The sequence below is a fragment of the Pteropus medius genome, unplaced genomic scaffold (genome assembly GCF_902729225.1).
Source record: "Pteropus medius unplaced genomic scaffold, Ma_sr-lr_union100, whole genome shotgun sequence".
NCBI classification, from domain to species: domain Eukaryota; kingdom Metazoa; phylum Chordata; class Mammalia; order Chiroptera; family Pteropodidae; genus Pteropus; species Pteropus medius.
Window position 1 is genome coordinate 5,966,567 of NW_024356249.1, and position 14,279 is coordinate 5,980,845.

Here is a 14,279-nt window from a genome sequence, read left to right on the forward strand (position 1 = left end):
GCGCTTTGCCCATGTACAGAGATCTTTTCTTCTAGTAGATTTTCTCAGCACGGGCATGGGTCTGCCCAGTGAGGATGAAACAGGAGCTGGCAACCAGGAAGTTATCAGGCATCTCATCCAAGTCCATGCCGATGGGGAATGACAAGCTGCTCTGTGGCCTGCTTAAAAAATAATAGAATCTGTCTCAGCAATTTTGTAGGTTCACTGAGCTTCACCTCCTCTGCTGCCACCAAACCAGAATCCCAGATAAATGAGGTGATCTCTCAATTTCATCAGTAACCTCTCAATTTCATCAGTAACCTATTCATAAATCAGAGTACAAGAGATGTATTTACTTGTGTTGTGAGGCCCATTCCCCCACACTGACGTACGGGTAAATCTCCTCTCTTGCCACCAGGCATCCTAAGTCCCTTCACTCAGAAAGAAGAAGCCACAGATACTAGAAGTTCTCAGCCACAGAGCCAGCATACCTCAGTGTGCCCCAGAAGCTGTGAGGGATGTCATAGTCATTGGTTTCTACAAATAAATAATTCATGAATACCTTAGGTATTTCTTACAAAAATGGTCTCAAAGTTAACTTGTTAGAAGGCTCCCCTCACTCATCTGCTCTCTCTTAAGCTTTCTTGGCTGGAAGATAAAGGGATGCAGTGACGGCTGCAGGGGTGGAAATTGTGTAGATGCATGCAGACGCTCACTCACATTCTCGTGCATGTGCTATGAAGAGTGTGGCAGTCACAAATTATGGCAGTGTGGATAATGATTGCTCTGTGTGAACAATTCCACCCCTGTGGGTTGATTCTTTTTTATTTTGGTGCTCTTAGGCAGAGTGAGGCCAGTGAGGTATTTGCCTCAATGCAGAATTTGAGGGGGAGTGGCACCCAAAATCTCAGTAATCAAGATAAATTATATTTTATGCAATATTTTAAAAATCTAAATTAATGCAAAAAAAATTCATGATGAATAAAATAGCAAAATTTTAAAGGAAAGCCACTTACTAACTTCTTGGCCTTGGGCAAATCACTGAATCTCAGTTTCTTCATTCTGAAAATTGGGAAAGGAATGTAGTCAGTTGTCTTTGCCAGGAAGTTGTAAGGATCAAGTCAGAGAATGTATTTGAAGTGCCTGATATACAGAAGGCACCCAGAAAAGAGTGGATGTTATTATGCACAAAAAATGGAACAGTCACACTAAAAGTGACAAAATCTCTTTCTCCTTCTCTCCCTCTTCCTCTCTCTCTCTCCTCCCTTTTTTATTCCCAGTATCGAAGAGGAGTATTAATATTAGCACTTCTCTCAATAACCCTTGCCATCTAAACCTCATTTGCAAACAAACGTGGATAAATATTGACACGCTGGAGCCAGCTCCCCAGCAGAACAGTTCCCTGAGCCTGAAAGGCCCATCCCACTCCCTCGCAGGGGCTGAGGCCTCTGTCTTCTTCCTTTGGTTCCCACATTTGGATAACCTGGTCAGAATACTCCATTTTTAGATAGTTATGCCTTCATGCAGTCAGCGTCTATACTCAGTGATCATAGAAACAACAACAAAGCTCTTCATGTTGAGTCCAGGTCCTTAACAGATGACTCCTGTGTATAGACCAGCCTGGTCATTCAAGGTGTATCATTTCCCCAAAAGACTAGCTTTTAGGACAGCAACCTCTATGTCAATGAGGATCTATGAATATAAAGTGGTGGGCTATTCCTCTTTCACCACAAAACTGGACCTGGGCTTTCTGTAAACCGTGTGACCAGCTTTAGGGGGAAATTAAAATTCTATTATCTGGGGACAAATAGCATCAGAATTTACCTCCTACCAATAGTTCTTATAAAAGTCAAATGGAAAAATATCTGGGCTAGTCTGATGTGTATAAAATTTTCCTAGGGGGCACTTTTTTAGAATCGTTCAAATGGAAAATCACTAGAATAGAGTTTAGAGAGGTCTGTTTCCTGAGTCATTACCAGCAGACATAATTCCCAGTCTTGCATGATTAGGGGAAAGATTGGAGGGTGATGGAGCAGAAAGAGCAGGTTTGGGGGAGGACAGAGCATCATAGAGAGAGGTTGTTGGAACGAAACAAAGATTGTCTTCAAAGTTCTTCCGGGAACTTTCCTTTGGTTGTATTGGAAAATAATGTGTCTTTTTACCTGCCAATTAGGGCTGATCGATTTATTTAGCATCCCTTTATTTGAAGTACTTGAAGCTTTACTATCAAAGCTAATTTTTCTTTTGTGGGTTTCTGCCTTGAATTCACTTTTTCTGGAATTTTGCTAAATGACTAGATTTAAACGTGCCACTTCAATAGAGTCTCGTTTTCTAAAAGTTTATTATCTTCTGTGTGTGTTCTGGATCAAGCTCATGGATGCTTCCTAACCTGCAGAAATGCTGGATTTTGGAAGAAGGCTTGCCGAACCAAACCCATTGTGCACAGACGCTGCTCACAACTATGGCAGGGTGTGGAGATAGCCCGAGGAGCTACACAAAGACAGACTGGGCAACCCCAAATCTCGAGAAGAGGTTCTGCAATAAGATTGCAAGTCATTTCTCTGACAGGTATCTTCCTAAGAGCAAAATACCCTAGAAGATAACCTGCAGTCAAAATATGGTTCGCACAAATTGAGGAGCGGGTATCGTCAATCTCCCAAAGAGCGTGATATTGGGCTTGAATAACAGATAGACGAACATATTCTTCGGACCCTTAAAAAAAAAAGAAAGAAAGAAAGAAAAGAAAAGAAACCAAAACTCCCTCCCAGGCTACTTATTTGTAGGACGTCTTTTAATTTTGCTAAAGCATTCGCATTTCCAGGCACCACAGGGGCTGGCGAGTTCTCTTGCTGCTGCGCGGGTCATGCCCCAGCAATCTGAGCGGAAAAGTACGGCCCACTAGGCCCTGACGTAGCTCCAGCGGCCGCACCCTGGGCGCGGGCGGGCCAATCAGAAGCCGCCTGCGCGTAGCGGCAGCCAATCGAAGACCCCGCTGCTTCCCGTCGCACCTATTACCAGAGGGCCGCATCTGCACGACGGCGGCGTGGTCCTTGCTCCGGGGTTTGCGGGCTTCAGCAGTCATGGCCGGCCACATCATGCTCAGCAACGGCTCCAAGATGCCCTTGTTGGGGCTGGGCACGTGGCAGGTAGGGGCCTTGAGGGGTGCGTCCCGCGGGGCTTTCTTCGGGCTTCGAGCAGCCTGGGGCGGGGAGCGACCTGGAGCGACCTTCAGAGGGCGTCCGGCCTGCACGGAGCCACGCTCGGGCTTGCCCGGCCCGCGGCGGGCTCAGCTGGGCCCCGCCGGGACCCGGGAGCCAAGGCGGGGGAGGGAGGCCCTGCGCGCTAGGGACAGGGGACTTGCGTGAGGGGCTTGGGAGCCGCCCGCGGAAGGCCGCCCGTGTAGACACTTGGTGGATGGGGGGGGACCCTAGGCCACACCTTGAATCCGAACCCAGCTGGAAAATCACTAAAAGGGACCGAAAGGAATCGGAGGGAAGGGGGTGCTTCCCGAGCCCCCACTGCTCTGGCCCCGGGACGGAGACCCGGGGGAGCCCAGGAAGTGGAGCAGAAAGGGATGGGGGCCACTGAGCGCCAACTTTCCTCTCCTCAGGGCGCTTGTTGCGCCGCCCCTTTGTCTTTCTTCTAAATAGTTTGTCCTTAATCATTTCTTTTTTTCTCTCTTGGGAATGAGCATCTCAAGGAAGCCCGGAGATTGCAGATAATTAAATTAGGTGGCACGAATTTACCCGGGACCCATTCATTTTCATGTCCCCAGACGCGCAACGCTGAACGCCTTTAGCCAGGCATGGCACTTGGGGTTGTTATGTGCGGGGTAGAATTCCACAGAGAATCTGGGCACAGGTGGTTACCACCAATGGAAAACTCTTAGCAGGCGTCGGTATTAAAATTGTCTCCAGAAACCTGAACACCGCTGAAATCTCTAAACAGCGTCCTTTAGAAAATGGTTAGGGATAAAATGGCTAGCTTGATTATCTGAAAATTAAGGGGTACAGAGGTATTATGGACACTGAGGCAAAACCCAATATTTTTAAGCCTCTTAGAGTTAGTTTCGGGTATTATATATTACTATATATATTCCACAGCTATGACCCAGGTTTCCCCAGAAACTTTGAATATGGGACTGGGCATTGGATATTTATGCACAGACAAGAAAAAGACAGTATTGTGTGCACTTTGATGACATGGTTTGAAGTAGAACAGTGGACAGTTTTTACTTTTGCCCTAAAACCTGCAGTTGAAAATTAGTAAACATAACTTGAAGAAAAGGATCTTGGAGTTCCCTCACATGGAAAGTGTTTCTTGGCCAAAGTTATCAGAATATGTAATTTTGTGTTTCCTCCAAAAAGTCCAGTGGTGGTTGGCTCTAAGGCTGTAATTGAATTATGACCATGATACCGAGTTAAAGTCCATCTGCTGCAGGTTATTCTCTTGGAATGGATGCACTTGTTCGCATGTTCTGTCCCCTCACCCGTTCACAGCAGCTGATGCCCAAACAGCAGATGCTCACAGCTGCTAATGCCCCTGGGGAGTTTCCTTTTCATTCTTTCCTACCCTAACCCTCCAGAGGAATGTGCCCTATTTAGTCAACTGGTGCAGAAGTGTTTATCTTTCACCTCTCTGGTCTGAGCAGGAGGTGGAGTAAGTGTCCATGCGATCAACCTGTGCAGCTTGATGGCTATGCAGGCACTTCCCCCTACTCAACAGCCAGGCTCCCCATACCTGTCCTGGTTACTCAGATGTTTTGGGCACAGACAGCCATTCAGTTTCTTTGCAGCTCTGTCCACAAACCATATGGTGAGCTTCCAGGATTCTTACACAGCGAGAATTGAAGCCCAGGCCTTTGAATCTGCATAAGGAACATTCTTGACTTTATGATAATCTCGCAGAACTGCTTAAAAACAAGTGATTACCAGTATCTGAATTCGTGCACGGAAGGAGAAAGTAAAGTGCAGGTGTTTACTGATAGAGCTCGGAAACCAAATGGGAATTGGGTTTCTCATTTGGGAAAAAACAGTGCTTTTTGAAATATTTTAAGCCAGGGGTCCCCAACCCCCAAGCTGCTGACCGGTACCAGTCCGTGGTCTGTTAGGAACCCAGCTGCACAGCAGAAGGCTAGCAGCGGGCAAACGAGCGAATCTTCATCTGTGTTTGCAGCCAGTCGGCGCCAGCATCACCACCTCCGCTCCACCTCAGATCATCGGGCTTTAGATTCTCATAGGAGCACTGGTCCCTTGTGCCAAAAAGGGGACTGTTGTTTTAAGCTATTTGAAGGAAATGATATTCTTTGTGGTTCTGGGAACCTAATAGACTCAGATGAGGGGAGAATATTTTATACAGCGGTTTGTAAATCAGCATGTGAAGAAACAAGGAGCGAGATGGCTTTGGCACATCTTGTTAAGGGGACCTGTGCTGCTATTAAGCCTTTGTCAGATTACCATAAAATGAAGCAGCGTGGCATTTTACCTCATTCTGTCTGAGAGCAAATAGTTTAGAATGTGCTTCAGAAGCTTCCTTTGGCTTTATGTAGCTGGCATAGGGACAGGCACTTCAGCGAGAGCCAGTAGGGTCACACTGGCCTTCCTGGGTTGTGTGCAGACTGTGTGTTTTGTTTGTTTTGGGTTTTAACTCCATGCCTTCTGTTGCTTTTCAGTCCCCTCCAGGCAAGGTGGAGGAAGCTGTGAAGGCAGCGATTGACTGTGGGTACCGCCACATTGACGGCGCTCATGTGTACCAGAACGAGAGCGAGGTGGGGATGGCCATCCAGGAGAAGTTGAAGGAGCAGGTGGTGAAGCGTGAGGACCTCTTCATTGTCAGCAAGGTGCCGTTCTGCAGGGGAGCCTGGGGGATAGAGGTGTCGTTCATGTTTATCCATTGAGGGCATCAGCTCAGGAGCCAAGGTCATACTCTGGGGCTTCTTAATACAGCTACAGTTATCACTTGGCAGGTGATTCTTCCAGAGGAAAATGTGTTGACTCTAGACCGTGGAGGGCTCCAGAGCTTGCCCATTCATGGCTGGCAGGTGGATGGGCATTCCATCTGGATCTATCGCTTAGAGCCCCTTGCTGATGAGGCTCAGGTCGCGGGTTGGTGCTCCCTTCCCAGGGAGTCGTCTTTGAGGATTGAACTTGGTTCTCATCTGCAGACTGGATCTACACTGCCGACCACCGTCTTTTACCTGGAAGCTGTTGGTGTCCAGAGGACACCTGCTGGGTGGGTGAGGCTGGCTCCTCGAAAACCAGCCTAGTGAGAAAATCGCCCTGAGAACTCATGTATAGGGCCTAGGGCTGGCGCGCCGACCTGTTCATGCTGTTTTGTGCCTTTAGTTTGGTGTTGAGAGGTGCCCGTGACCTGAATATCCTGCCTGCCTTTGGAAAGTTAGGATCCGTAATGTGAAATGGAATCTCCATTACCACCATTTATAGCATCATGGTGACTTGGGTTGTGGGGAGAGGAAAGCGAATCCTTTGCCTTCAAGCCCTCTGGCTCCACGCCAGGACATGGCTTCTCCAGCGCCGGTGATAAGATGTGTTCTCTTGCTGGCTTCAGCTGTGGTGCACGTACCATGAGAAAAACAGGGTGAAGGGAGCCTGCCAGAAGACGCTCAGCGACCTGAACCTGGACTACCTGGACCTCTATCTTATTCACTGGCCAATGGGCTTCAAGGTATGGGGCACAGGGTTCAGGGGTAGCTTGATACGTGTTAGACCCTCCTTTATTAGCCGGTTACGAGTACGTATATGCTGTGTGTGTGTCTTTACTGCTCAGGGTATAGTCCTTAGAGCAGCAGCAGTGGCATCGCTTGGGAGCTTGTTAGAAACCAGTCTCAGGTCTCACCCAGGGCGTCTGAATCTGAATCCCAGGGGGCTCAGATACACATTACGGAGTTTGAGGTGATTTGGTGATTGTATCATATACAACTTAGGGATAGCAAACTTGGCTCGGGTGACATTTCTGCACATAATCCTTGGACGTTGTCAGCGCTCCCCTTCCTATGCATGTGTATGCATGTGGATTCCTACATTCTAGACACGTGCACCATTCTATCGATGAATTTACTGGCAGCGTAACTCTGCATGCACAAAAGGAATCTAATGTTGTTATATCTTTTACCTTCATTCCAGCCACAATTCAGTTTTGTTTTGTCAGAGAGATGGAAATTGTGGCCTTTACCCCATAGCTCTATTTTATTGCACAATGAGCCTGATTTTATCTTTTGTTTGTTTGTTTGTTAAATCTTAATTTTTATGATAAGCCTACAAGGTTTGGTAAGGTGACAATTCATAGGCCAGTGATTCAGCCAGGACTTGGACCCTGTGAGTCCTGGTCCTGAGTCCTTTCCTCACCCACACTCCGGCCCATGGCGGGGTTCATCTCACTGACCAAGAATGGTTCGTCTGACAGTCAGCAGCAGCCCATTTGTAGAATAAGCATCTGGGGGCGTCGGGAGTTGTCTGCCTTCTTCTCCTTCACACTGACACACAGATTTATCCTTGATTATCTTCTAAAAACTTAGCCGGCTGTTGTAGTTTAGAATATTTTTAGAGCTTTGCTTTCAGAGATGCAGCTCCCACGGCAGCTCTAGGAAGGGCTGTTACTGAATGTCTGTTTTTGATTTTAATGACAGCCCGGGAACGATTTGTTTCCATTGGACGGAGAAGGCAACGTGATTCCCTCTGATACTGACTTTGTGGACACGTGGGCGGTAAGGCTGTCCGTGGTTTGGCTTTCTTCCTCGCTGGTTTTCTGTTGTCAGGGTGTGACTTCTTCTGCTCTGCCGTTTTTTTCCACCGCATTTTGTTCTTCTGTCACCGTTTTTGCTCTTCCTGGCTCATTAAAGCCAGCCTTGCTTTTTTCTTGGTGTCTTTTGGACTTCTCAAAGGTCTAACTCACTGGCATGGGATAGTGAGGGTGGGGCTGGTGCAGAAGATGCTTTGGATTCTTGTCCTTTTGGGCACATGTCAGCAGCAAGCAGACCCTTTTCCGTCTTTAGGCCATGGAAGAGCTGGTGGATGAAGGGCTGGTGAAAGCTATCGGAGTCTCCAACTTCAACCATCTCCAAATCGAGAGGATCTTAAACAAACCTGGCTTAAAACATAAGCCAGTGGTTAACCAGGTAGGCTTCCAGCAGAGCAGCTGGTGTGGATGGCAGGCTTTTGTTACTGTGTGATCCCGGCAGTCATTTCTTGTCCGTGGCACCCTGGGAGTAGCCAGGAGGCGAGTTCGAGGGCGCTGGCAGAGTCCTCATTCATGATTCAGAATGACAGTGGCACATCCGGGGGTGAGACTTGTAGGAGAGAGGAGGGCTTTGAGCCTAGCTTGTGGTGGTCAGGGTCTCACAGATTAGCAGTTTATAGACATCGAGGTCCTCAGGCCTGTCACAGGTGATAACTGGCCAGAAAATCTCTTAGGGCCTGTGGCCGCAGTACATCGGTAACAAGATTATTTTGTTAGTGTCAAGGCCACCAGCTGGGAAACGGAGACAGTTGTCACAGCTTATCTGGGAGACGGGATGTTGGTTACACATAATTTTCTATCTTGTGAGGGAAGGGGCTTAGCATGGGAAAACTTCTGTGTGTCCCATCACCAGTGCCCACACTGCTGCCATCAAACCTCATGTTTCCATTTGCAGATCGAGTGCCACCCATACCTCACTCAGGAGAAGTTAATCCAGTATTGCCAGTCCAAAGGCATTGTGGTGACTGCCTACAGTCCCCTCGGCTCTCCTGAGAGGCCCTGGTGAGTTTCCATGGGACAATGTTTTCTTATCGATTGGTGAGGATTAGAAATGGCTAAAAAGAAAAATTCAGCATCAAGGAGGATGCTTCTGGGGCTCATTTGCAGACCTTCCCAGGAGCCTCTTGTTGGGCTTCCTGCTTGGTCTTTTTAGTAGCAAGAGACCTGCTCTTGTTCCAAAGGGTTGGGAGTTCATAAGCAAACTTCAGATCAGGACACTGGTGGCTGCCCTCTGAGGTTGATGGGTGTTAGGGTTAGAGGAGCTGGCTGCCGTGAATGATGGTGATGATAGCTGCTCACGTGGGCCATCTTTCCGTCTCCAGGGCCAAGCCTGAGGACCCTTCCCTACTGGAGGATCCCAGGGTCAAAGTGATAGCTGATAAGTACAAGAAAAGCACAGCCCAGGTACGGCCATTTCCAAGCTCTCGTGACTGCTCCCAGACCGTCCGTGTTTGTGGTAGGCCCAGGGAGCCAGGAGGGACAGATGACCGAGCCTAGTCAAGCCCTCCCCAGAAGTGCAGCTTGGGGTCCTGGGATGTGTGGTTGAAAGGGCACCGAGTGGGGAGTTAGAAGACTTTTGTGTGGTCCGGGGGTAGTAGTACCTGCCCTACTACCTTCCTCGGCTGCTACGAGGGTCAGCAGTGGCCCCTGTAGGTGAAAGCCCCTCCCTCTTCAGCAGCTGCACGGGACACTCTCTTCTACCCCGTGGTGGTGTGGGTGGTCGGCAGTGAAGGGTCTCCTTGCGGGTCGCACGTCGGGGGGACACGGAAGCGCGTGACGTGGTTGGTGAGAGCAGAGCTCTGCGGCCAGACCTTGACCTCGCTGGCGCTGGGTGTGACCCTGACATCTCCGCACCTTGGTTTTCTCACACATGAGGTTCTGGAATTTCCCCCTCTGGTTATGGATATATAGAATTAAGTGAGATAGTGACAGAGTTCACGGCGTACGTGTACACGCGGCACATGTGTTCACAGGTTCTGATCCGGTTCCTCACGCAGAGGAACTTGGTGGTGATCCCCAAGTCTGTGACACCCAAACGCATTGCTGAGAACATTCAGGTAAGGTCCCACCTGGTCGGCCCAGGTTTTCCTGGGAGGTTCTTCACAGGGCCTCTCATCCCGTCTCTGCAGGGTCGTGTGCGGGACCCCCACCCTCTGTCCCCTCTCAGCCAACCGCAGTGAGCGCACGAGCACACTGCAGACTGAGGACGGTAGCTCCGTGCCTCAGTGGCCGTCCCGAACACGTGCACTCCTATGCCGAGACTCCTCAGTGACAGTGTTAGCCCTGAGAAATGTCATTCTCCAGTAACACCCTGTGAGGAGTTTGCATCAGGGCTTCGTTAGTTCCGGTGCCTCAGTTTCCCCATCTGTAAAGCAGTACCTAATTTGAGGGTTGTCATGAAGATTAAATAAGATACATCAAAGGAAGGGCTTCACACAACGCCTGGTACCTTAGTAAGTGCTCAAGAAGCGCTGCTGTCCTGGTGGTCGTCTGTGGACTGCAGACCCTCCAGGCCATTAGCCTGCCCATCACTTCTGCCAGGACTCCACCCCACAAAGGGCAGAGTAGCAGGGCTGGCGTCAGGGCACCAGCGAGATGTGTCCAGGGCTGGTCCCAGGGCAGATTCCAGGGCAGGTCGGCCTGCCTCTCACCCAGTGGGGGAGTCTGTGCGGGGGGGTCAGTGGGGTTGAAGAGCAGCTCCAGGGGTCCCGCTGCCGGGATCCTGGCCTTGCTCTCTCCACCTAAGCTTTGGTTCCAAGCAGCTGCTCCCACAGTGAGATGCCGATTTTGCCTGTTCCACTGGCCACAGGCTATGGCTCTAACATGCGTCATTGGTCCCCTGGGAGCCTGGGGTGAGGCCCGGGGAGGGGCGGGGAACATATGGTGTAGTAGGGGAGGATTTCTTCCTTCTTCAGATGTTCTAACTAATCGAGATAAAGTGGTAAAACCGACTGCGGTGGGAAACACATATCTTGCTAGAGATAGATCCTTTGTTTGTATTTTATCTTTCAAGGCTTTAGAAAAGAAACATTTTTAAATGACTAACCTTATAGTAATATGTTAGTTTCGCATCTTGCTATGTAGTCTGTGCACATTTTGGCACAATTGTGACCACAGGTCTGTAGCAGACTTTGCCTGCACATCCTGTGATCGGCGCTGAGGGTGCTCCAGGCTCGCCCGCTGCTGCTTGGGGCCTGCCCGCCCACCTCCGTGCCGGCCACGTTCTCCCCAGCAGACCGGTCCTCATGCGGATGGTTCTTCTCCTGTCTGGCCCTTTCTGTCAAAACTGTATGTGGCTTCTTAGGCCTGTCTCACATCCCTGACCACAGCCTTCCGTCCTCCAGCCAGAATTCCTACTTCCTCTGGCCTTCCTGAGTGCTTTGTGCAATGTCTTTTACACAGTGTGCAGTTAATTATCCCTTTTATTATAGCTGTCGTCCTTCCTTTGCTTCATTGTAAAACTGAGGCAAAGACGTGGCTTACCCATCATCGTGTTCCCTGGTGCTTGTCACAGTAGAAGTGCTTAGTGGCGGTCTTGAAATGAACTAAATGGAGTAAAAGGTAACATTTTGCTTGGAGGTTCTGGACAGGAGGGACTGTTACAGTTCCCAGCCAGAACATACGGCTCCTTCGAATAGTAAACATAGTGAAGTCTCCCTCCCCCTGTTCCCGCTCAAGGCAGCTGCTTATCAGCGGTCCTGCACAGAGTCGCTGGAGATGGTCTGTGTTTGAGCTTTACTTTCAGAGGTACTGGATATGTTTTTCTTTTTAGATTTTTGACTTTGAACTGAGCAGTGAAGATATGACCACCTTACTCAGCTACAACAGGAACTGGAGAGTCTGTGTCCTGAAGAGGTGAGCGAGTCCCGGGAGGGTATCAGATGCTGCAGAGCAAAAGCCTAACTCCTGAAGGCTGTAGTGTCCAGCGCTGGCATCACAGAGGTGCTCACGTTGGCGCATTGCCGTGCGTTCTCATCCATGTGAAGCAGCAGACATTTAAACATCTGTCTGCTGAGCTACACACAGCCACGGGGAAGATGCCAGGGCATCTGCTCTAGTCTCTTCTCCCGGCCCAGCTGCATTGTTGGCCTGACCTGCAGTAGCCACATATTTTGGCATTTAATTTTCAAATCTTAGCGACTCATCTGAAACCAGAGGATCCCTGGTGGTTCCTGCCCCATCTTCCTGGGAGAATTTGCCTGTGACTCTTTATGTTATAATGTTATAAAGGGGTTTAGTAGAAAGACTGTGGTGCACAGGGCATCAGATTGTCCCAGCTCTGTCACTAATAAGCCACTTGACTCTGAGAAAGTCGCTCTACCCCTCTGACAGGCAGTCACCTACAGGCCCTCCAGCTGTTCATTCACTGGTCCCTTGTTTTCTCTCTGATTTGTAGTTTGGAATCTGAAGGAATCTGACAGTAAGGTTGTTTATTTTCTCTTCCTATCAGTACAATAACTAAATGAAGTTTAAACTCCTTTTCTGCTTTGAAGAAGAAACGTCCCATTTTTCAGTGGAGACTAAGAACCTCCTCTGTCACTGTTGTTATTGTCTGAGCTCTCTGACTGTTTCTACTCTGTCTCTTTCAGTAGTTGGTTACTCTTCTAAGCAAAACTCAATCTTTCTCTAAGACAGGGTAGGGCGGTGGCTTCCTCTCTCCAGCCTCTGCTCTTCAGCAGTTCAGAGTGGCATTCCCCCTGGCAGAGGTCCACCAAGTTTGCATCTTGGGTAATACTTCTGTGCTTCAAGTGTGAACATGCCCTGTGAGCATGTTGCTATCACGCCATGGCCTCACATTCAAAACAGGCCACAGAGTTTACCACTGGCAGCCCCAAACCAGGGCCCTTCCTGATGTCCCCGTTTATTTACATTAATGGTATTTAACCTTTAGACATTAAAATCACTTGGCTCTGGCGGGCAAGAGAGAGGAGAAGTGAATCATTCACCGAGTTACATCTCTTTTGCTTTAAGAATCTGTATCACTCATTCAGTTCCCTTTCCCGCCCCACTGCTGACATAGGGTACTGAAGTTCTCGAGTGGTTTCTAATTGGTCCCTTTACAACTAGACTCTTTCCACTCTCCAGTGCCATTCTGGAAACTGCTGTTGGATAATTCTGTGGGCTACTGATATTTAATGGGGATAGATCAGGGCTAGAATGGGGAAGGAGAAGCTGTCTCCAGTATTCCCCAGGTCACGCAGGAGGAATTTTCCTAACTATACATACACATACACATACAAAGTTTCTGGGGAAACCTGGGTCATAGCTGTGGAATATATATAATAGTATATAATACCCGAAACTAACTCTAAGAGGCTTAAAAATATTGGGTTTTGCCCCAGTGTCCATAATACCTCTGTACCCCTTAATTTTCAGATAATCAGGCTAGCCATTTTATCCCTAATCATTTTCTTAGGGACGCTGTTTAGAGATTTCAGAGGCCTCTTTCTGCCCAAATTGCGATAGTCGTCATTGCTATCGTTTTGTAGTTTGCTATATTTGAAATCTCTCCTTAAATAGTTAACATGTTCCTCTTTTCTCCTGGCAGCTTTTTCACCCACAAGGATTATCCCTTCAGTGAAGAGTACTGAAGCCGTGGGTGCCTGCTCTGCCCCAGCGGACCTGCTGCCGCTTTTCCCGCCTCATTCTTCTGTATGTAGCATAGTGTGGCCCGTGTCCCTCAGTGGCGGGTCTGCGACCTGCACATGAACCGCCAAGGCCTTGGCCAGCTTGGTGTCGAGTCTGAAGAGCAGTGTCATACATTAGAATTCTCTTTCCGTTTTCTTTGCCTTTCTTGTCCAGCTGAGGAAATATAACCATGATATCCTTTTCTGACTAACTTGAATCTACAAAGTGAAAAATAGTGCCACTAACAATTGGATTTTGACTGTTTGGAACTATAATCCTTTCAGCCAGACTTCTTGCCTCCAATAAAAACTTTTGTGAGTTTGATGCTATTTGTTGAAATGATTCATCGCCTTCTGTACCGCTTGACCTCTATCTCATCGATCCCCATAAAGCAGGCCATTCAGCTCTGCAACAGGCACAAGGACTTGGCACCTTTCCCTTTAGTGGAGACCCCTCACCCCAGCACTTCACCCGTTTAGCTTTAGGGTGGCGGGTCTCACCTGGCTGCACGTTGGAGTCACCACTTTAAATGTCTGGACCTTACCCATGGTGGTGGTCTGGTCCCGGGGAGGGGAGTTACCAGGACATCTCGCATTTGTAAGCCCCCCAGAGGATTCTAACAGGCAGCCAAGATGAGAGCCACAGCTTTAGGGCCAAGCCAGGACATAAATGCTTTTGTAATTTCGCAAATGCCTCTGTTCCTTCTACCGGGGAAGGCCAAGCCCGGTTTCCTAAGCAGCCTCCTCACAAGAAACTGCTCTCGAGCTCGTAGTCCAGACCAGGGAAGAAAAGCATCAATAATTGGTATCCAGTCAGCTCGTGCTGCCACAACAAAAGATCATGGACTGGGTGCCTTAAACAGCAGAAACATATTTCTCACAGTTCTGGAGGCTGGAAGTCCAAGATCAGGGCCATTG

The 14,279-nt window shown here is 48.8% G+C and overlaps 1 protein-coding gene across 2 annotated transcripts; it reads left to right on the plus strand.

The window, feature by feature from the left end:
• The first annotated feature begins 2,964 nt into the window (after nucleotides 1-2,964).
• On the plus strand, nucleotides 2,965-13,691 carry AKR1B1 (aldo-keto reductase family 1 member B). Of its 2 annotated transcripts, none has more exons than XM_039860666.1 (10): nucleotides 2,965-3,125; nucleotides 5,651-5,818; nucleotides 6,547-6,663; nucleotides 7,625-7,702; nucleotides 7,991-8,113; nucleotides 8,630-8,736; nucleotides 9,057-9,138; nucleotides 9,708-9,791; nucleotides 11,507-11,589; nucleotides 13,283-13,691. In XM_039860666.1, exons 1-10 carry the CDS (start codon nucleotides 3,060-3,062, stop codon nucleotides 13,323-13,325), a joined length of 951 nt encoding a protein of 316 aa, XP_039716600.1. In that variant the 5' UTR covers nucleotides 2,965-3,059; the 3' UTR covers nucleotides 13,326-13,691. The 2 variants fall into 2 exon arrangements, with proteins under 2 accessions (XP_039716600.1, XP_039716599.1); XM_039860665.1 differs by lacking the exon at nucleotides 2,965-3,125 and adding an exon at nucleotides 4,857-4,952.
• The last annotated feature ends 588 nt before the right edge of the window (nucleotides 13,692-14,279 follow it).